The sequence below is a fragment of the Hibiscus syriacus genome, unplaced genomic scaffold, assembly GCF_006381635.1.
Source record: "Hibiscus syriacus cultivar Baekdansim isolate YM2019G1 unplaced genomic scaffold, ASM638163v2 tig00021708_pilon, whole genome shotgun sequence".
NCBI classification, from domain to species: Eukaryota; Viridiplantae; Streptophyta; class Magnoliopsida; order Malvales; family Malvaceae; genus Hibiscus; species Hibiscus syriacus.
Window position 1 is genome coordinate 169,323 of NW_024062515.1, and position 22,977 is coordinate 192,299.

The window sequence follows — 22,977 nt, forward strand, 5'->3', positions numbered from 1 at the left end:
TATAATATAATAAATAATCGTTGAGAACTTATTTTTATCTGTAATAGTATGGAGATTTTATTATTATTTTTAAATGATGTATTTTATATTATTATTATATATTTCATATTTTTTATTTTTTACCTTTTATTCATATTTAATTTTTCTTAATTTTTATAGTAAAAATTTATTAATTTTAATATCTTTTATTTAATAAATAATACTAATAATTAATGATATTTTTATACGAACCCGATTATTAGGGGAGTGCCTTGAGCGATTGCTCAGGGCCCTTGTTTTTTATCTTTGTAATTGGGCCTCCATTTTTTCATCTTTATAATTAGGTCTTTAATTTTTTAAATCTTATTTTTTTACCTTTATAATTGAGGTCTTAATATTACTCAATCTCACTTTTTATCTTTATAATTGGAGTCTCTAATTTTTTCAATCTTTTTTACCTTTATAATTGAGGTCCCTAATTTTGTAATCTTGCTTTTAACTTTATAATTGAGGCTTTAAGTTTTTTTAAATCTCAGTTTCTACCTTTTCAATTGAGACCTCTTAAGTTTTTTCAATCTCAATTTTTACGTTTATAATTGAGACCCTTAATTTTTTTAATCCCACTTTTTTGACTTTATATTTGATACTCTAAGTTTTTTTAATTACACTTTCTAACTGAGACCCCTAAGTTTTTTCGATCTCGATTATACATTTATAATTGATGCCCTATTTTTTCAATCTCGATTTCTACCTTTACAATTAAAGCCTCTATTTTTTTACAATTTCATAAAATTCTCAATTTCTCCATCTTTCTCGTTAATTCATTTAAGTTTGAATTAAATCTAATCATATTTGTCTCTTCTTTTAATAAATCTTATTGTTCAATTTATTAAATATTCTTTAAATCTTAGTCTTCTCTAATCTCAATCTAATGATATCATGTTATGTTATTATTTTTTAATTTATTTTTCAGAACAAATCTCCATATCATAATTTATATTAACATTCAATTTTTTTTATTCTTTTAGTCTTATTTGAGGTGTTTTCTTAACAAAATAATGAAATTAATGTTCGAAAATGTTTAATAATTTTTTTACAATATTAAGTTAATTATTTAAAGTAATGGAATATATATTATATATTTTCCATCAATCATGACCTATTTTTTATTTTCACTCATGGCCTCAAAAATGTTTGAGATGGATATGTTTTTATATTTAATATTTTATATTCTAAATCTAAAATATTTGTATTTTTAAAAATAAATAAATAAGTTCTTTATCTTTTAAAAAATCAATTTGATTTTTGAATTTGAAAAAGAAAATCAATTTAGTCCATTTGCGATCAATCACGTCACTTGTTATAATAAATTGTCACTCAATACCGTGGATCGTCACATAAACATCGTAAAGTGTCACGTTAATATTTTAAGAGTTAATTACGAAAATCTTTGGTAAAAAAATCACGTTCTCTTTTACCTTTTACTTTTTTGAACTTTTAAAATTAAATATATCTCATCGTCACGAAAATAAATATAAAAATAAACATTGATCGTAAAAAAATTCATCGTATAATAAAGCTTATTGAAAAAATCTGAAAGAAAATTCTTATCATAGAGACATGAAAAACTCGAAACTAAAAATTGAACATAATATTTATCGAATAAATCATGAAGAAAAATGTACATAATATTACGGTAAAATACACAAATGGTCTTCAAATTAATTGAAGTTATAAAATAGTTCTTTGATTATAAGACATTATTTTATTGAGCCTCTAATTATTGAAAATGATCAAATTCATTCTTTTTCCATTGAAAAGTGACAATCTGAATTAGATGTTAACCTATTAACTGCAATATGATAAAATTTGATTTTAAAATCTTAAATGACTATTATATCTCAATCAATGATTAATGTTTAGTTTAGATCGTCATCAATATTTTAACGAAAAAGGAATGTGTTTAAACATATTAATAGTTGAGTGCTCATTCTGTAACTTTTAATAGTAAAGAAATCAATAAAATTACACGATATAGTTAAAGGATTATTTTGTAGTTAGTGGACTTAAATACAACACTCTATAGTTGGGGATCATTTGTGTACTTTATCTTAAATTGTATTTTTTTATTGATTTGGGATAAGTATAAGGCATTATATGTTCAAAGGTAACTCTGAAACCATTTGACATTGAATGCTCACAATATTGACATTCTTTGTGCTCAAATATGAGATCACAATAAATAACAATAATTCTTTTACCATCAAAGTCACTGTAACACCCCCAACCCATACCCGACCCGAATATGAGTCAGATATACTACATTGACTTTAAAACACAGCTCTTAATAAATAATAGTAAAATATTTGTACTTGCATTAAGAAAATACAATAATATACATACTGTAATATAAGTTTACCAAAATATTCAGAGCATACACAACTTAACCCTTTAATTACATGCCAACTGCCATTTACATAACAAAATGACCTACTGATTAAGTTGCTTATGATCTGATGGTTGCAGGAGTAATACTGTCAAGCTGATTCACCTGTCTCGTCTAATTCCTCGGATCCTACGTGTGAAACACTCACACGCTAAGTCATCGACTTAGTGAGGCAATAATAATAAGGCAATGTAATGTAATGAAAATGTCAGGATCATATGAGATGAGATGCAAACATGTACTTAATCAATATAGTATACTTCATCAATATCCATACCTGTAAGCGTATGACTGTAACATTCATGAATCTGTATTAATAAGTTTATTGGCCCATGATAGCATATTGAGAACCTAAGGTATTTGAGTAATGTGAGGTTGTGCACTATGCTGTCACCACAGCTCGTATAAATGCACCGAAGTGCCCCGTAGAATTGCACCGAAGTGCCCGTAGAATTGCACCGAAGTGCCCGTAGAATTATGTCCCTAAGGACCACGTAGAATTCCTTAAGAATCATATACATATACTATGGATCAAGTATGTGTCTTTCAAGACTTCACACAGGTTCCAAAGGATATACATATGTCCTAAAGAACCGAGTATACCCTCTACCCTTGGCATGCCAACTATACCTATAGTTCTCATCTACATAACATGGGCTTATACATTTCCCGTAGTTCATATCGCGTAGTCATATTATTTCCATACCTTTATCACATAGACATATCATTTACATACCTTTATCACATAGCTCATACAACTTTTTCTGCATATTCATGTCATGCAATACACATAATATAAATTCATGTCATGTATCATAATATGGAATGTGATCATATGTCAAAATATGGAATCTAGACTTATCACAAGTCTAGAACTGAATATAATACTATATTCATGCTATGCATATGCACTCACCTATACTTCTTTGCCTTTTCCTCGGTCGATCCTACTTGTAGATTGTTCCCGAACTCGAGTAGGCTCGGTATCTACATAAACATAATTTTTAAGATGATCATCAGACGTCTATGTCTTGAAATTAAGCTTTAATAGCTTACTAATTTAAAGAATTTATAGCTTAGTCTTGCTTTCTTTTCTTTCTTCTTCTTTTTCTCATGGGGGAATCGGTTCCCCCCCTGGGGGTATCGATTCCCCTCAAGCAATCTGGAATTTCATATACGATGAGGAGGTATCGGTTCCCCCCTGGGGGTACCGATTCCCCTCTAGCATTCTGGAAATTCATTTCGTTGAGGGGGTATCGGTTCCCCTTGAATGGGTACCGATTCCCCTAACCCAGAAATCCTAATTTGAGCTCGGAAATCATCCCATTTCAGCTCAAACTTACATATTTCAATCCCTTTACTACTCTTAGCTCTTATACACTTACTTAAACTGATTATTATCCATTAAATACCTCTAAAACCTAGAAATCTAATTCTCCATGTAGAATTTAAGAATCCAACCCAAATTCCAATATGTTCTAATTTGAATTCTAACACCTCATACTTCTTAGTTAGCTTCTTGACAAGTCAAAAATCTGATTCAAACTTCAAAAACTCATCCATATCAAAATTTCATCTAAAAACTCATTTTCCAAATCTATCTCTAAAACACTAATCTTGTTGTTTTAATGTCATATAAGCTTTCCTTTAGCTTATATAACATCCAAGCTTTCATTTCCAATCTTAACAATCAAAGAAACTACCAAGTTCAGTTTCTTACCTTTAATTGCAAGCCCACGTTTGGAGAAGGAAGAGAAGAAATAAGAAAGAAGGAATGAGAGTATTCTGGAACCTAATACTCCACGTGGGTCTCATATATCCCCATAAAATTTTATTTTAATTAAAATTTCCTTACAAATGACCATTTGGTCCCTACCTCCATCTCATATTTACTAACCATACTTTTTAAACTATATAATTATTCTACTTTAATCACCAAATGTTGAAACTTTGCAAATTAATCACTCACCCGACATGGAGGATGTTACAAATCTCTCCCCCTTAAGAAAATTCATCCTCGAATTTTTCATTGCACGAACAAATGAGGGTATTGATGTCGCATATCCTCTTCACGCTCCCACGTTGCTTCTTCTACTCTGTGATTTCTCCACAACACTTTGACCAAAGGAATGGTCTTGTTCCTCAATTGCTTAACTTCATGTGCTAAAATTTGAATCGGTTCTTCCTCATAAGTCAAGTCAGGACGAACCTCAATCTCTTCTGGTGTCACGATATGAGAAGGGTCAGATCTATATCTTCGAAGCATTGAAACGTGAAAAACATCATGTATCTTTTCCATCTCAGGTGGTAAAGTTAGCTGATATGCTACAGGTCCTACTCTCTTTACAATCTCATATGGTCCAATAAACCGAGGACTCAATTTTCCTTTCCGACCAAATCTCAACACCTTCTTCCATGGAGACACTTTTAAAAACACTTTATCTCCAACTTGAAATTCAATTTCTTTCCTTTTAAGATCAGAATAGGACTTTTGCCGATCAGAGGCCACTTTGAGGTTATACTGAATTTCTCGAACTTTCTGTTCTACATCCTGAATTAAATCCGGACCAAGAACACTTCGGTCTTTGAGTTCATACCAATTTAATGGAGTACGACATTTTCTTCCATATAATGCTTCATAGGGGGCCATCTTTATACTAGACTGATAACTATTGTTGTAAGCGAATTCTGCCAGCGGTAAATACTTTTCCCATGATCCTTTAAATTCCATTACGCACGCTCTCAACATATCTTCCAATATCTGAATAGTTCTCTCTGATTGCCCATCAGTCTGAGGATGAAAAGCCGTACTAAAGTTTAAACGAGTCCCCAACGCTCCATGCAAAGATTTCCAGAATCTAGAAGTGAATCGAGGGTCCCGATCAGAGACTATGGAAACAGGTACTCCATGCAATCTAATAACTTCTCTAATATACAGCTTTGCATACTTTTCCATAGAGAAATCCGTTCTAACAGGGAGGAAATGTGCTGACTTAGTTAATCGGTCAACAATTACCCAGATTGATTCTCTTTTGTTCGGAGTCAAGGGTAACCCCGAAACAAAATCCATCGTAACATTTTCCCACTTCCATTGAGGAATGAAAAGCGGTTGCAATAATCCTGATGGAACTTGATGCTCGGCTTTGACTTGTTGACATATCAAACACTTAGACACAAATTCTGTGATGCTTCGCTTCATCCCTGACCACCAAAATCGATCCTTCAAATCCATATACATCTTGGTTCCACCCGGGTGCATCGTTAACGGACTACAGTGAGCCTCTGTTAATATCTCCTTCTTCAAGTCGTCATTGTCGGGTATTACAATTCTTCCTTTACAATATAGATTTCCATCTGACTTAATCTCAAAGTCTTTAATCTCTTTGTTCTTTACTTGATCAATTCTTTTCAAACACATTTCATCTTTACCTTGCAATTCTCCTATTCGTTCCAACCATGCTGGTTTAAGGGTTAATTCCGCACAAAGACCACCGTCTCCCGTTAAAGATAATCTTGCATCCATAGCTCGTAAAGCTGCAAACGTCTTTCTACTCAGAGCATCTGCTACCACATTAGCCTTTCCGGGATGATAGTCAATTATCACATCATAATCCTTTAAGAACTCTACCCATCTACGTTGCCTCAAATTCAATTCTTTTTGAGTCATCAGGTACTTCAGGCTCTTATGATCCGTATATAAGTAGCAACGCTCCCCATAAAGATAATGACGCCAAATCCTGAGAGCGAATACTACAACAGCCATTTCTAGATCATGAGTGGGGTAATTCCTTTCATGTGGTTTCAACTGTCTCGATGCGTACGCTACCACTTTTCCCTCTTGCATTAGTACACACCCCAACCCGTTATGGGATGCGTCACTGTATACTACAAAATTCTTGCCAGATTCCGGTTGAACCAATATCGGAGTTTCCGTCAGAATTCTCTTTAAAGCTTCGAAACTTTCTTGACATTCAGAAGTCCAAACAAATGGTACGTTCTTTCTCATTAGCTTTGTTAGAGGCAGCACAATCATAGAAAAATTCTTAACGAATCTTCGATAGTAAACGGCAAGTCCCAGAAAACTCCGAACTTCAGACACATTCTTAGGAACTTCCCAATCCATTATAGCTTTAACTTTCTGAGGGTCTACTCTAATCCCAACTGCCGAGATCACATGCCCCAGGAAAATTACTTCCTTTAACCAGAACTCACATTTGGACAATTTGGCATACAACTTTTTATCTCTTAAAATTTGCAAGACGATCCTCAAATGTGTGCTATGCTCTTCATGGGATTTCGAGTACACCAGTATGTCATCAATAAAGACAACAACAAACTGGTCCAAGTAGGGCTGAAAAATCCTGTTCATAAGATCCATGAAAGCAGCAGGTGCATTCGTTACTCCGAATGGCATTACGATGAATTCATAATGACCATATCTCGTTCTGAAAGCTGTCTTCGGAATATCTTTCTCCTGGATCTTCAATTGATGATAACCCGAACGTAGATCAATTTTCGAAAATACCGAAGCTCCTTTTAGTTGATCAAACAAGTCATCAATGCGCGGAAGGGGATACTTGTTCTTGATGGTCACCTTATTGAGCTGTCGATAGTCAATGCAAAGACGCATTGATCCATCCTTCTTTTTGACAAATAACACCGGAGCTCCCCAAGGCGATACACTTGGTCGGATAAATCCCTTCTCTAGCAATTCTTGTAATTGATTCTTTAACTCTTGCAATTCTTTCGGAGCCATTCGATAAGGTGCCATTGCAATCGGAGCTGTTCCCGGCATTATTTCAATTTGGAATTCTACCTCTCTATCCGGAGGTAATCCTGGCAATTCAGCAGGAAAAACATCAGGGAACTCTCGAACTATTGGAATTTCCTCTAACCTTTTCTCTTGAGCTCTTGAATCAATCACATTTGCAAGAAAACCCTGACATCCTTGTAGCAATAATTTCTTGGCAGACATCACTGATATTACATTTGCTAAAGGATTAAACTTTTCACTGCTCACACTTATCTCTATTCCGTCTGGACTTTTCAGAGTTACCTTTTTCAATCTGCAACTAACATCTCCATAATACCGGAACAACCAATCCATTCCCAGAATCACTTCAAACTCGTCAAAGGGTAATTCTATCAGATTAGCAGGGAATTCAATTCCCTGAATCTTTATGGGACACCCCTTACAAACTTTATTCACCCGGGCACTATTGCCTAACGGAGTTGTTACTATAATCTCATTACTCGTAGCTTCTAAGGGAATCCCCAACTCCTTTACTAACTTACTTGTAATATAAGAATAATTAGAACCCGGATCAATCAGTACCAATACTAATTTATCATACAACTGAAAAGTACCTGCTATAATATCAGGGTCATCACGGTCTTCACTTGTCTTTAGGTTGTATACTCGAGCAGTGGATCGAACTTCAGGTTGAGCAGAGAATTCAGACGGGTTCCTTCCTCTGCCTCTTCCTCGTCCTCTTTGTGAGAAAGAACCAGCTCTTCCAGATGGTGCCGGCTCACCAACAATCAAGGGACAATCCCAGACAAAATGTCCGGCCTCTCCGCATCGAAAACAAGTCCCAGCTGCCATACGACAATCCCCATAATGGTTTTTCCCGCAGTGCTCACACTGTTTCCTTTGACCCGGAGTAGATCTCCCAGCACCGGATTCCACTGACTGCGTCTGTCTAGTTCTTGCCTGACTTGCTCCCCTAGCAGACGATGCAACTGATTCTGATCTAGTTTGTGATCGAAATCCCGAGTCTCTTCCCCTTTTTGTTGGTGTTGAACCAGAATAAGTAGTCGTCCTCTTTGATGTCTGAACTCTTGAGTCCCCAAATCTTTCATTCTGAGCCCTTTCAAGAGCTTTTGCACGATTGATCACCTCCTGGAACGAGGACAAGTTTAATGCTATCAACATTTCTTTAAGTCTAGGGCGCAAGCCCTCCACGAACCATTCACAAGCATCTTTCTCAGTAGGCACAAGCTCAGCTGCAAACCTGCTCAACTTATTAAATTCACATTCGTACTCATATACAGAGCGGCTCATCTGCTTCAAACTCATAAATTCATGCTTCATTTGGCGGATAAACTGATCTCCAATATACTTGTTTTTAAATTCTTTTAAAAACAAAGACCAAGTCAACTGGTCGGTTGACATTCTCATGGTGACATTCGTCCACCATATCCTCGTCTGACCCCTCAATAAAGATACAGCTCCATCTAATTTCTCCACTTCGGAACAGTGGAGACCATCTAGCATGATTTTCAAATCATTCAACCAAAGATCCGCTGACACCGGACCTTCCTCAGCTTCTCCCTTAAATTCGGGAGCTCCTAAACTTCTCAACTCTTTTGCTACATTAATTCTTGGAGTTAGTGGAGCAGGAGGTTGAAGACGCGTCAGAATAGCGTCTAACGTTCTGAAGAACGTATCTTGATCTTGTACAGGCACTCCTTGAGATGCCTGTTCTTCACCTTGCCTGGCCAGGGCAGGTGAATTACTACTTTCAGCATGCGTATCTTCTCCCGCTTCACTTCGGGAGCTATTATGTCCGGACATCTAATAAAAATAACCACATTATTCTATTAGCAAAACAGCATACTCATACTATACCAGATCAGAAGTTCTCGCTATTAGTTGGTATGTATTCCATTGAAAGACTCCATAGACTCTGGTTTATGCCTAGAATCGGCTAAACCATGGCTCTGATACCATTAAATGTAACACCCCCAACCCATACCCGACCCGAATATGAGTCAGAGATACTACATTGACTTTAAAACACAACTCTTAATAAATAATAGTAAAATATTTGTACTTGCATTAAGAAAATACAATAATATACATACTGTAATATAAGTTTACCAAAATATTCAGAGCATACACAACTTAACCCTTTAATTACATGCCAACTGCCATTTACATAACAAAATGACCTACTGATTAAGTTGCTTATGATCTGATGGTTGCAGGAGTAATACTGTCAAGCTGATTCACCTGTCTCGTCTAATTCCTCGGATCCTACGTGTGAAACACTCACACGCTAAGTCATCGACTTAGTGAGGCAATAATAATAAGGCAATGTAATGTAATGAAAATGTCAGGATCATATGAGATGAGATGCAAACATGTACTTAATCAATATAGTATACTTCATCAATATCCATACCTGTAAGCGTATGACTGTAACATTCATGAATCTGTATTAATAAGTTTATTGGCCCATGATAACATATTGAGAACCTAAGGTATTTGAGTAATGTGAGGTTGTGCACTATGCTGTCACCACAGCTCGTATAAATGCACCGAAGTGCCCCGTAGAATTGCACCGAAGTGCCCGTAGAATTGCACCGAAGTGCCCGTAGAATTATGTCCCTAAGGACCACGTAGAATTCCTTAAGAATCATATACATATACTATGGATCAAGTATGTGTCTTTCAAGACTTCACACAGGTTCCAAAGGATATACATATGTCCTAAAGAACCGAGTATACCCTCTACCCTTGGCATGCCAACTATACCTATAGTTCTCATCTACATAACATGGGCTTATACATTTCCCGTAGTTCATATCGCGTAGTCATATTATTTCCATACCTTTATCACATAGACATATCATTTACATACCTTTATCACATAGCTCATACAACTTTTTCTGCATATTCATGTCATGCAATACACATAATATAAATTCATGTCATGTATCATAATATGGAATGTGATCATATGTCAAAATATGGAATCTAGACTTATCACAAGTCTAGAACTGAATATAATACTATATTCATGCTATGCATATGCACTCACCTATACTTCTTTGCCTTTTCCTCGGTCGATCCTACTTGTAGATTGTTCCCGAACTCGAGTAGGCTCGGTATCTACATAAACATAATTTTTAAGATGATCATCAGACGTCTATGTCTTGAAATTAAGCTTTAATAGCTTACTAATTTAAAGAATTTATAGCTTAGTCTTGCTTTCTTTTCTTTCTTCTTCTTTTTCTCATGGGGGAATCGGTTCCCCCCCTGGGGGTATCGATTCCCCTCAAGCAATCTGGAATTTCATATACGATGAGGAGGTATCGGTTCCCCCCTGGGGGTACCGATTCCCCTCTAGCATTCTGGAAATTCATTTCGTTGAGGGGTATCGGTTCCCCTTGAATGGGTACCGATTCCCCTAACCCAGAAATCCTAATTTGAGCTCGGAAATCATCCTATTTCAGCTCAAACTTACATATTTCAATCCCTTTACTACTCTTAGCTCTTATACACTTACTTAAACTGATTATTATCCATTAAATACCTCTAAAACCTAGAAATCTAATTCTCCATGTAGAATTTAAGAATCCAACCCAAATTCCAATATGTTCTAATTTGAATTCTAACACCTCATACTTCTTAGTTAGCTTCTTGACAAGTCAAAAATCTGATTCAAACTTCAAAAACTCATCCATATCAAAATTTCATCTAAAAACTCATTTTCCAAATCTATCTCTAAAACACTAATCTTGTTGTTTTAATGTCATATAAGCTTTCCTTTAGCTTATATAACATCCAAGCTTTCATTTCCAATCTTAAAAATCAAAGAAACTACCAAGTTCAGTTTCTTACCTTTAATTGCAAGCCCACGTTTGGAGAAGGAATAGAAGAAATAAGAAAGAAGGAATGAGAGTATTCTGGAACCTAATACTCCACGTGGGTCTCATATATCCCCATAAAATTTTATTTTAATTAAAATTTCCTTACAAATGACCATTTGGTCCCTACCTCCATCTCATATTTACTAACCATACTTTTTAAACTATATAATTATTCTACTTTAATCACCAAATGTTGAAACTTTGCAAATTAATCACTCACCCGACATGGAGGATGTTACAGTCACTTTGTTCGTGCCCTAAATTTTAATCCTATTTCACGTCAAAAGAGATATTAGAACTTGTACTTAAATTTTATGCAAAATACACAAATGCTTTTTCTAACTATAAAACGTTATTTTTATCGAGTTTTTTACTATTAAAAATTATAAAATGATATTCTAATTATATGATATTATTTTATTGAGTCTTATGACTACTAAAAGTTATAAGACAGTCATCCGACTATTCATATATTTTAAACTCATTTTTTATATGTTAAAAATTGATTTTAGTCTATGTTTTACGGTAACCTAGTAACTAGGATATGATAAAATTTAATTTCCAAATCTCAAACGAATATCATATCACAATCAATATGTTAATGTTCTACTTAGACATCATCAATGTTGATGAGTTTGTAACAAATGAACAATTGGGTGACTATTTTGGAACTTTTAATAGACGACAAATTTAACAAAGCAACACCGTATAAATAGAGGATCATTTTAGAACTTATAATAGTTGATAGATTCAACAAAGCAATACCATATAGTGGAGACATCATTTTTATACTTTACCCTTAAATTTTATACATATTTAAAATTTTATATTTTTATTTGAAATTAAAAAAATAAAATTTTAATACCTTTTTACTATTTAATATTTTTAAAAAGTTTTTACGTATTATAGTTTAAAATTTATATAAAATATTAAATCCATATTTTCTTAAAATTTTAAGATTCAAATTAGAATTTAATCTTTTTTTATTAATGCACATGTCAATGTAACTAAATAGTCTAAATTAATTAATCAAAAGATAGTCTAAGTTAACAATCGAGTGACTATGTTATAAATAATTAATAATGTAATCCAGTAAAATATAAATTGTAAAAGATCAGTGGTAAAAGGAAAACATATAAAACCAAAGGGGGTACAAATATAGTTTGACCATCACGTTTAAAAAATATATGTGATAAGTTTAATTTTAATTAATATTGTATATACGGTTTAACCTCTTTCCTTTTTTCATTTCAATTTCGCTATTTTAACCATAACTCAGAAAACAACATCAAAAACCCTAATCTTAATCTTCACGATAACGCTTCGGCATTGAAAAATTTCTTCGATGGATTCTCAATTCGAGACGACCTCGCAGCCTGACCCGTCCTCCGACGCTTACACCTTTCTCGAATTCAACACCCAAGGCGAGTCCGATTTCGAGTACACGGAATTCGGCGACCCGATTCGTTCATGGCCGACACCCTCCGACGCACACTCTGCCGAACGATCCGGCTCCGACCACCAATCGGACACTGCCGCTTCCTCCTCCCCCTCTAGCGCTTCAAAAGGCGCTGGCCGTGCCTCAACGAGCAATAACAACAACCATAGCAATAGTATTAGCAATAGTGCGGCCGCGGTGGATGCGTTGGTGACGGGGATAAGTGGATTGAATTTTGAGGAGACGGTTGGGGATGAGGATGGCGGATATGACTACGGAAAAGGGGATTTCGCCGAGCACGCTTGTCGGTATTGTGGGGTTTCGAACCCGGCTTGCGTGGTTCGCTGTAACGTTCCTTCGTGTAGGAAGTGGTTTTGTAATTCAAGAGGGAATACATCGGGCTCGCATATTGTTAATCATCTCGTAAGTTCTTTCATTTCATTCATTATTTTAAAACCGCTCATTAAGTCTTTACGAGCGTGACATTGATGCAGATTCGCATGTTTGGGGTCTAGGTTGAAATACCGAGGCATATGTTAGGGGAAAGTGCATTATGCCATTAAGTAGGAACGGTTCTTTTATTTTAGGGTGTTGACTTTGGATTTGTGGAGCTTAGAAAATATGCATTTATATAGAGAAAGGAGATGATTCATACGTCATAGAATTGTTTATAATACTTTCGAATGGTTACGTTTCATTTATAGATGAAGTTTTGAATGTTTTAACTAGGTAATTCTGTTTAATCTTTTAGCTTTTGCCTCAGTTATGAAATACAAGCTTCTTGATTAGCTATATTGTGAACAACCAGATGAATTATGGAATTGTTCTGTGCCTTCCTCTTATAGGCTATTCTGAAATCAAAATAAGAGAGTTTTGTTGGATTCAGACCGGAAGCCATTTTTTCACTTCGTTTCCTTTGAGATTGTTAGGAAATTATTACATCCAATATTACACTCCTGAGGATGATGCTTTGCAGAAACTGTTCTTTTGATTTTTTTACCGTAAATAAAGGAGCTTACTTATAAGACAATTACAAGTCAGACGTTACTTTAAATCTCTTCACACATATCTTTATGTTCAATTATGACAAGTGCATAATTATGTGATCTTAGTTGACTTTTTTTTAAAGAAAGGGATAGTAGAAGGTAACCAGAAGTCAGACCTTAAATCTAAGTATCACTAGATGTTCTTTTGTTCATGTTGGAACTGTAACATTGATTACCATTTTCCTTGGCTATATGCGTGTGTGTGTTATTTAATGGGATTAATGAATCGAGTATTAACAAGTGTGGTGGATAACCCAGTGGTGGTGGTGATCACTCTGTGTTATTGATTAATGAGTTTGTTTTCTGTTCTTCTTTAGGTACGATCTAAACACAAGGAAGTCTGCCTTCATAAGGATAGTCCTTTGGGAGAAACTATTCTTGAATGCTACAACTGTGGATGCAGAAACGTTTTCCTTCTTGGTTTTATATCTGCTAAGACAGAGAGTGTTGTTGTTCTTCTTTGTAGAGAACCTTGTTTGAATGTCAATGCGTTGAAGGACATGAACTGGGATTTGAGTCAGTGGTGTCCCCTTATTGATGATAGGTGCTTTTTGCAATGGTTGGTTAAGGTTGGTTTTTCCTGATTCATGTGAAAGTAACCTATTGGATTGAGGGCATGCTAATACATTTCACTTCCACAGATCCCATCCGAACAAGAACAATTAAGGGCACGACAAATTAGTACTCAACAAATAAACAAGGTAGAAGAGCTTTGGAAGACAAATCCCGATGCCTCCCTTGATGATCTTGAGAAACCTGGTGTAGATGATGAACCTCAGCCTGTGGCATTGAAGTATGAAGATGCTTATCAGGTTCTCAAACTCGCAACAATTATACTATTTGGCCTTTCATTAATTTTTTAAGGGCAGGAAGTTATATCATATATAATGTGGTTTACAAATCATGTTGATGGTTTCCTCTGCAGTATCAAAATGTTTTTGCGCCACTTATTAAGCTTGAAGCTGACTATGATAAAGTACGTATCATCATGTTCACACTCATTATATCCACCTAGCTGCCGTCAATTTAACTTTTTATGGATATTAAATTATTTTGAATTTTGAAAGTGCATTCTTGTCTATTTTTTTTTCTGGCAGATGATGAAAGAATCTCAAAGCAAGGACAATGTCACAGTTCGTTGGGATATTGGGTTGAACAAGAAACGAATTGCATATTTTGTCTTTCCAAAGGTGCTTTACTGTGATGTTTCTTTTAATTGTTCTCTATCAATTTATTCCAATACATAATTGTGTTCTTGGCTTATGCCCCCCATCCCACTGTATGGCAAGGCCTCTTTTTATTTCTTAAGTTAATAGAAAAACTTGTGGAATTGTAGGAAGACAATGAACTGCGTCTAGTAGCTGGTGATGAGTTGCGGCTGCGTTATTCAGGAGATGCTGCGCACCCAGCATGGCAGGCTGTTGGGCATGTAGTATGTGTCCTTTACGAGATCGGCATTAAATTCTGCTTCGGATGTGTGCTTTTACTTACATGATAATGATTCTATTGTATTGTTTATGAAAACCGGATTTGTTTTATTCATGAGTAAGGTTTATGCATTTGGTGCACCTTTGAGGAACATACTTATGAGTTATCTTTCTCTTGTTTCAGATCAAGCTAACTGCACAAGAGGAGGTTGCGCTTGAGCTCCGTGGTAGTCAGGTGGTTCGGATGTTTCTTTGTTTTGTGGTTGATGGCTTTTGGGAGAGGTACCTAAAAGTTGGTGTTTGTTGTGGTATAGGGTGTTCCTATTGATGTAAACCATGGGTTCAGTGTTGATTTTGTCTGGAAGAGTACAAGTTTTGACCGGATGCAGGGGGCAATGAAAACGTTTGCAGTTGATGAAACAAGTGTTAGTGGGTATGTTGCTTTATTTGTTTTCTTTGTATTTGCTTCTTGTTATTCTAGATTGTTATGTCAGATATTTGCATATGTTTACTGGTTGACTTGCAATATACTAGTCACTAGTTGCTTTTGAGGGTCTATGTTTACTATAACCTTCTTGGTATAGATTCTTATGTATATTATAAAATATTGTATGTAGGGCATGGGTTGAAACACAGTTCTGTCTGACATTTAAGTTTTTAGTATAAAAAATTACACTTTTCGGTCACATGCATGCATATCTTGTTCTTTATTTATTCAGGGACATGATGGCCATTTTCATTTCAGCAAGCTGTCTCGCATTCAAGAATTTGTTATTGATTTAAAAGATCATGCACCTGTAGAACTTGAATTATTAGTCCCTTCCCAAGTAAATTAATTGGTTATTTTCTTCCAGATATATTTACCATCACCTTCTTGGCCATGAGGTTGAGGTTCAGATGGTTCGTAATACACTGCCTCGCCGTTTTGGTGCACCTGGTCTGCCAGAATTGAATGCATCTCAAGTATGGTCCTATTTTTCCATTTTCGTTATGATTATTTGCTAAACAACTCTTTTCTGTATCAAGTTGTGTTGACCTTCCTCTGTTGGAAAGGTTTTTGCAGTGAAGTGTGTTCTTCAGAAGCCTATAAGCTTGATTCAAGGCCCCCCTGGAACAGGAAAAACTGTGACTTCTGCTGCCATTGTCTATCACATGGCCAAACAGTGTCAGGGACAGGTAAGAACTTTAGTGATATTCTTATGTAGTTCATATTTTGTTCTGTCTTTATTCTGTTATTCCATTCTATCAGGTCCTGGTCTGCGCTCCAAGTAATGTGGCTGTTGATCAGCTAGCTGAAAAGATAAGCACGACCGGGTTAAAGGTAGTGAAGTTAAAATTTTCTAGTCTGCTTGTAGTATGCTACTTGTTTATTTCTTCATTAGACATTATATTCGAGGGAAATATGTTTTTAGAAGGTTTAACTAATAGGATGCGTTAGTCACATTATTCTGGGTAGTTATGGTTAAATATCTCAAATGCCTAATTTGTATTTATATGTAAATTTATACTTAGCAAGATATGGTTTTTGTCCAAAGGTTGTAAGGCTTTGCGCAAAATCTAGAGAGGCTGTCAGTTCTCCTGTTGAACATTTGACTCTGCATTATCAGGTTTGTGGTGTCTAATTTTTCATTTGTTGCTCTTCTACACTTTTGTCTAATAGCATTATTCATATTTGCAATTGCTGCATGCAGGTCCGGCATCTTGATACATCCGAGAAGAGTGAACTTCACAAGTTGCAACAATTGAAAGATGAACAAGGTTGGGATACTTTCCCTGTTGTCATTGATGAATAAACTTCATAGCTGTTCTCTTTTTCCTTTTTCCCCCTGATGAAAATATTCATAGTCAGCTTATAGGGGCATAACCTGCTCATACTGAGATGAAAAGGAACTCTTCAATTAAATTAGAAAGTAACAATGAATTTGCATGTCTTCTCTGAAATTGGAAACTTGAAAATGCTACAATGGCTTGATATTTTAATCCCAAATTTACAGGTGAGTTGTCAAGTAGCGATGAGAAAAAGTACAAAGCATTGAAGCGAGCAACAGAGAGGGAAATATCCCAAAGTGCTGATGTCATTTGTTGCACCTGTGTTGGGGCTGGAGATCCTAGACTCGCTAATTTTAGGTTCCGCCAGGTGAAAATATCCGAAATATGTAATATTTGGTAACCTTTAATAAAATAAAAGCCCTGACAATCTTCTGCCATTATTTAGGTACTTATTGATGAGTCTACTCAGGCGACCGAACCTGAATGTCTCATTCCTTTAGTTCTTGGAGTGAAGCAGGTAGTTAATGATCAAATGTAATGAGATAAATCCATTTTGCTCTCCTTGAATGCTTCTCTTTTGGTCTTCTAACCTGTATATATTTTTATTATAGGTTGTCCTTGTTGGTGACCATTGCCAACTTGGTCCTGTTATAATGTGCAAGAAAGCAGCTCGTGCTGGGCTAGCCCAGTCTCTGTTTGAGCGTCTAGTTTTACTTGGTGTGAAACCAATTAGGTTGCAGGTGATGTCCTTGTATGCTTGTTGGTTTGCTCTTCGTTTCAATGTGATTGCTATTTCTGATGGTAAATTTCCTGTTTTACTATAGGTCCAATACCGTATGCACCCATGTTTGTCAGAGTTCCCTTCTAACAGTTTCTATGAAGGCACATTACAAAATGGAGTGACAATCAATGAAAGGCAATCATCCGGCATTGATTTCCCATGGCCTGTGCCTAATCGTTCCATGTTTTTTTATGTACAGGTAGAGACTTTTTAAACATTGTAACAATCAAAAGACAATTATTGATCTTCTCCCACTCATATTCTTATTTATGCTGCGGGGGCAGGCTGACAAGGGGAAGAACATCATATATTATAAAATTTGTTAATAATTGAGTTCTTTATTTATTTCATGGTTATGATTTTTAATTAAATAGTTTTGTTTTAGATGGGACAAGAGGAGATTAGTGCTAGTGGCACATCATATCTCAACCGAACTGAAGCTGCAAATGTTGAAAAGATAGTTACCTCATTCTTGAGGAGTGGTGTTGTTCCCAGTCAGGTGATTTTATGGATACCCCCCTTTTTTTTTCTTTTCAGATTGTTGTCAAGCTGTGTTCTAACTTCTAGTTTAACAAAATTTTTTATACATAACAGATAGGGGTCATAACACCTTATGAGGGACAAAGGGCATATATTGTGAACTATATGTCAAGAAATGGTTCTTTGAGACAGCAGCTTTACAAGGAAATTGAGGTCCTGTGTGTACTTGGACTTTAGGAATAAATGCTGTGATGACATTTACTCATAATATTTTTTTATTTTAACTTATGGGGTTTATATCAGGTTGCAAGTGTTGACTCATTCCAAGGACGAGAAAAAGATTACATCATTGTGTCGTGTGTGAGAAGTAATGAACATCAGGTTGGTTAACATATAGATACAAGATGTGAAATTAAACTTGCAGCATGTGCTTGAATGATTTTCAATCTCACTTCTTACATAGAACTATTTTTTTAATTTCTTGACTGTCAATAAGTTGTTCATTTTTGTGACAGATCAACGTTTAGTCATAGTCTTTGTTCTAGGCTTAATGCTTATATTTTAACCTTCTCTCTCTTAATGTTTTAAACATGAGAAGAACTAACTGTTTGCCTGCCTTTTAGGGTATTGGATTTTTAAATGATCCTCGCAGGCTTAATGTTGCCCTAACACGTGCTCGATATGGTATCGTGATTCTTGGTAACCCTAAAGTTCTTAGCAAACAACCTCTTTGGAATGGTTTATTGACACATTACAAGGTAGCTTCCTAATTTTCTTCGAACCAGGCTGTTGCTAAAATATGTTAATATTAAAGGCAGCTTGATGTTAATTGTGCTGGAGAGAGTATTGCTAAACTGATCTTTTCTGCTAAAATTTGCAGGAACATGAGTGTTTGGTTGAAGGACCGCTCAATAACTTGAAGCAGAGTATGGTTCAGTTCCAAAAGCCCAAAAAGGTTTGTTTATGGAATAGAAAGATGGTGCCGGTTATTTAGTCTTTCAAGGTTATCAAGAATAATTTGAATGTCAATTACTGTTTGGTTTCATATAGATCTACAATGACCGGAGACTGTTCTTTGGTGGTGGACCTGGGATTGTACCTAATGATAATTTTGGGGCTGCTACTTCATCTAGTTCGAATGTTGATAGAAGAAGCAGTCGTGCTCGGGGTTAGCTATTGAGCATCTTGAGTTTTTAAGTTATACGCCATTTTTATCATCACTAGAATGTGCCTTTACTGACATGCAGAACAACAATAGAACATGCCTTTGCCACCGAGCTTTTAATGTTTAGGAGACATAGCCACGAATAATATAATGTGAGCCTTCTCATGTTGCTAACTGCAGGTAGTTACATGCTTCCTGGTCCATCCAATGGTACACACAAGCCTGTAGTGCACCCTACTGGGTTCCCAATGCCTCGGGTTCCTCTTCCACCATTTCCAGGTTCTACTCAGCCTTATGCTATTCCATCTCGTGGAACTGTACATGGACCAGTAGGAGCTGTTCCTCAAGTCCCTCAACCAGGAAGTCGAGGCTTTGGAGCTGGTCGTGGTAATGTTAGTGCTCCTGTTGGCCATCACCTCCCACACCAGCAAGGTACGCAGCAAAATGTTGGAACTATTGGGTCTCCTTTCAACTTTCCTCCTTTGGAGAACCCAAACAGCCAGCCATCTGTAAGTGGTCCATTGTGTCAACCTGGATTTGTTAACAATGTTAGTACTTTATCCTTTCTCATCTATTTTTGCTTTTGTTTGTACTTTTAATCATTTCTTTGACGTAATGGAATTCTGAGCATGGTTGTCATCTGAAATAGATGCCTGTCCAAGGGCCAAGCCAAACAATTCGTGATGGATTTTCAATGGGAGGAATGTCCCAGGTATTAGATCTTTTGTATGAGTCCTCATTTTCTCCCATAATTGCGATATATTTCTTGATAACTTATAATTGGTTTGTTTGATCATCCCACAGGACTTCTTAGGTGAAGATTTCAAAAGCCAAGGCTCGCATGTTCCCTATAACATTACTGATTTTTCAACACAGGTAGAGGCTATTACTTCTATTTTTCTTTGTATTAATATTATCTTTTCAATCATGTACGGCATACATCAGTTATTGGTATTTGCTTGGTACTGAACCGGAAATTGGTTTAGTAGTTTATTGCCTACTTGAAAAGCCTCAATGCTATGGTCCAAAATTAGTAGGAGAAAGAAAAGGTAGAGCCACTGACTATCGAGGCAGTGTAGCCAGATGTTTCCTTAGGATCTATGTTATAGCATTAAAGTGGTGCTAAAAATGTTAAATTCACCATACGCCTATCTCTTGTATGTAAGTGTGGTGTTTATATATGCTATTTGGTTCTCCATCTTAAGAGCTAGCTTTGGGGTTAGGTTTGAGTTTCATTGCATCTGAGCTAGTTTTTGCACTCTCCTTTGGCTTGATTGGTCTATTTTCGATTTTTTTGGGTCTATCAAGGGGAGGTATCATTGTCAAAAGTCTCAAATTGCTTCCCGCTTTTATCTCTGTGGTTTGTGTATCCTATTAAATTCTCTGCCTTAAAAGTTAGCTTTTGAGGTCCATGAGTTTCTTTAACCAAAGATATTTAGATTATTCTGCTGTCCATTAGTTTCTCGTCTCTGTATTTTTCTTTATATAGAAAGAAAGCTGCTTTTGTGTTGGACATCTGGTTTCAGTATGTGGGTTGCTTGATTATGTATTTTCTTGAAGATATTTACTATAAGTATCCCATTCGCGTCTCTCCTTATTTTGTAATTTTCTGTGTTTAGATAAAAATGTTTCTTTCGGTGTTTGACTTCTTGCTTGCTGATGTATGTTGCTTGATTGTGTTGGCATGCTGGCTACTCAGAGTGGATATGCTGTTGATTATTCTACTCAAGGACCACAGAGTGGGTTCCCAGGGAACTTTCTAAACCAGAATTCTCAAGCTGGATACTCTCGTTTCGGTGCTGGAAATGAATTCATGTCCCAGGTTGCTCAAAGTGCTGCCTTGTGATTAGTTGATCCCCCCCCCCCCCAAAAAAAAAAAGAGCACCCTCACTAAATGTTTTTCGTCTAAAAATTTCTGTTTTTACAGGAATACATGAATCATGGATCACAAGGCCTGTTTACTCAGGCTGGATTTAATGACCCTTCAGAAGATGATGCATCACAGAGCCACTTTGGGGTGGCTAATCCCAACCAGCTTCCGTCCCAGGTTGGCAAGATTTAAAACCCTTGTTTGTTAATGCTTGTAGATTTGAGCCATAAGGATAGTAGTCACAGCCTTTTAATCTGTCTAAAATCTTTTGCATTATGACATGGTTGACCATGGTGTTTTGGTCCACGTTGATTTCATGACATTGTCAAGTCCTATTTTGTATTATAAATTGGAGTATATGGCTATCTTTTTGCAGGGTCTGATGAATTCTCTCTACTCCCAGCCCTTTGCGCACTTCAACACACAGCCACTAAACTTGCAGCCTCCGCAAAAGCAACAGCCTCAGCAGGGCCAGGGCTCCCAAAACCAACACCTTCATTATAAAGGTTAAGAATAAAGATGCAGTTGGCTTCAATGGGTTATAGTCTTTACAATCAGCAACTTGGTTTGTGCTGTACTTGTGTGCCCAAATATATCCTCTCCTCTCAAGTGCAAAATGTTTGCCAGTTTGAGGCGAGTAATTCATGTTGATAACCTGTAATATGATTTCCAGTTGATGGGAATAATAGAGAATGTAGCGAGGATTATTATATGGGTACACTACGGGACAATTGTTCCGACACAGGCGGTGCATCCAATGCTGAGAAAGAAAAGGATAACCCCAAATACCTACTTGGAAGTGTTGCATTGTTTTACATGATAAGGTTTTGTTGAAAGGGTTTGGTGATGATAAGATGAGGGTTTGTTTTGGATTGGGATTAAGGGTGGGATGACAACCCATTGGAATTATAAGGATACAGAGAAAGGTAGGAGTTACAGGTGAAAACAGCATGCATGCATGCATGCTGTCTGGGGAAAATCGCCTGATCCTTTCAGCTCTTCCGGAATTGTAAAACATAGACGATGGTCTTGTTAGGTGTTTCCAAGTGCTTGTAGACATTATTATTATTATATAAAATGTGAGATATTGGGTTGGTTTGGTAATGTTTTACAATGGTTTTATCAATGTCTTGATTTGATTTGAGCTTTCAATGTTCTCGTTGCACAATAGATGAAGCACTCTGATATTAAGTTGCTGCGTTAGGTTCTGAAACGTGTCAAATTGAATTTTAGTATTTTAATTTTTCAGTAAGTTACAAGTTTTTTTCTTTCTTTTCAGATTTAAACTTTTATAAGTTCAGCTAAAATGTTCTTTTTTTAATTTTTGAGATCTTAGGGTTTAAAAAAAAGTATGTATATGAATAAATTATTAATTAAAAAGTTTAAATTCATATAATTTACAGGTCCTGGTGGTATATGCTTAATGTGTTAGTGTACTTCTGCATCCGTTGATACTATGCAACAATCGTCACCATTCAAATGTGTAGGGTTTATAATTAAATATACATTAAACGTGAAAATAAAATTGTGAATGCTAACTAAATATGTATTGGATTGGATGTTAATAGGTGAAAAAAAGGGGAAACCAAACTCGTTCTAGAAGTATTCAAATGGCAAGAAAAACAAATCTGGTCATGCAACTTCATTTGAGGATGAAGTAACTCATTTGCGTATGGAATCATTAATGAAATTCTTCATTGTTTAGTTATCACATAGGAATGATGTTATCTATAAATAAAATTATGTAATGTAATTTGGATAAAAATTAACCACTTAAACAGGTGATGACCACCGTGAGAATCAAATGAATCGATGGCCATGTTTCTTATCTTTGGTCTGGTTTGGAGGTTTATGCACCAAGTTATTTGTGTGGAATGGAAAAGAAGATTCATTTAATCATCATAAACTCATGGCTGC

The 22,977-nt window shown here is 35.8% G+C and overlaps 1 protein-coding gene across 1 annotated transcript; it reads left to right on the plus strand.

Annotated features, from left to right (window-relative positions):
* Positions 1 to 930: 930 nt before the first annotated feature.
* On the plus strand, positions 931 to 22,126 carry LOC120210011 (regulator of nonsense transcripts 1 homolog). The gene is made up of 30 exons (XM_039208850.1): positions 931 to 962; positions 12,349 to 12,944; positions 13,885 to 14,136; positions 14,209 to 14,379; positions 14,493 to 14,543; positions 14,665 to 14,757; positions 14,904 to 14,999; positions 15,179 to 15,229; positions 15,309 to 15,427; positions 15,849 to 15,957; positions 16,048 to 16,170; positions 16,244 to 16,315; positions 16,530 to 16,601; positions 16,686 to 16,752; positions 16,989 to 17,131; positions 17,210 to 17,281; positions 17,376 to 17,504; positions 17,589 to 17,744; positions 17,931 to 18,044; positions 18,140 to 18,238; positions 18,329 to 18,406; positions 18,649 to 18,783; positions 18,906 to 18,980; positions 19,076 to 19,193; positions 19,371 to 19,738; positions 19,840 to 19,902; positions 19,995 to 20,066; positions 20,890 to 21,012; positions 21,118 to 21,237; positions 21,437 to 22,126. Exons 2-30 carry the CDS (start codon positions 12,429 to 12,431, stop codon positions 21,569 to 21,571), a joined length of 3,792 nt encoding a protein of 1,263 aa, XP_039064781.1. The 5' UTR covers positions 931 to 962; positions 12,349 to 12,428; the 3' UTR covers positions 21,572 to 22,126.
* Positions 22,127 to 22,977: the final 851 nt, after the last annotated feature.

What these genes read in the sequence shown, in the direction of transcription:
- LOC120210011 (XM_039208850.1), top strand. Translation starts at nt 12,429, where the DNA reads ATGGATTCTCAATTCGAGACGACCTCGCAGCCTGACCCGTCCTCCGAC. An exon ending in GGCAGGCTGTTGGGCATGTA is followed by an intron (nt 15,000 to 15,178) that starts GTATGTGTCCTT and finishes CTCTTGTTTCAG; the next exon opens with ATCAAGCTAACTGCACAAGA. An exon ending in TAGTTCTTGGAGTGAAGCAG is followed by an intron (nt 17,282 to 17,375) that starts GTAGTTAATGAT and finishes TTTTTATTATAG; the next exon opens with GTTGTCCTTGTTGGTGACCA.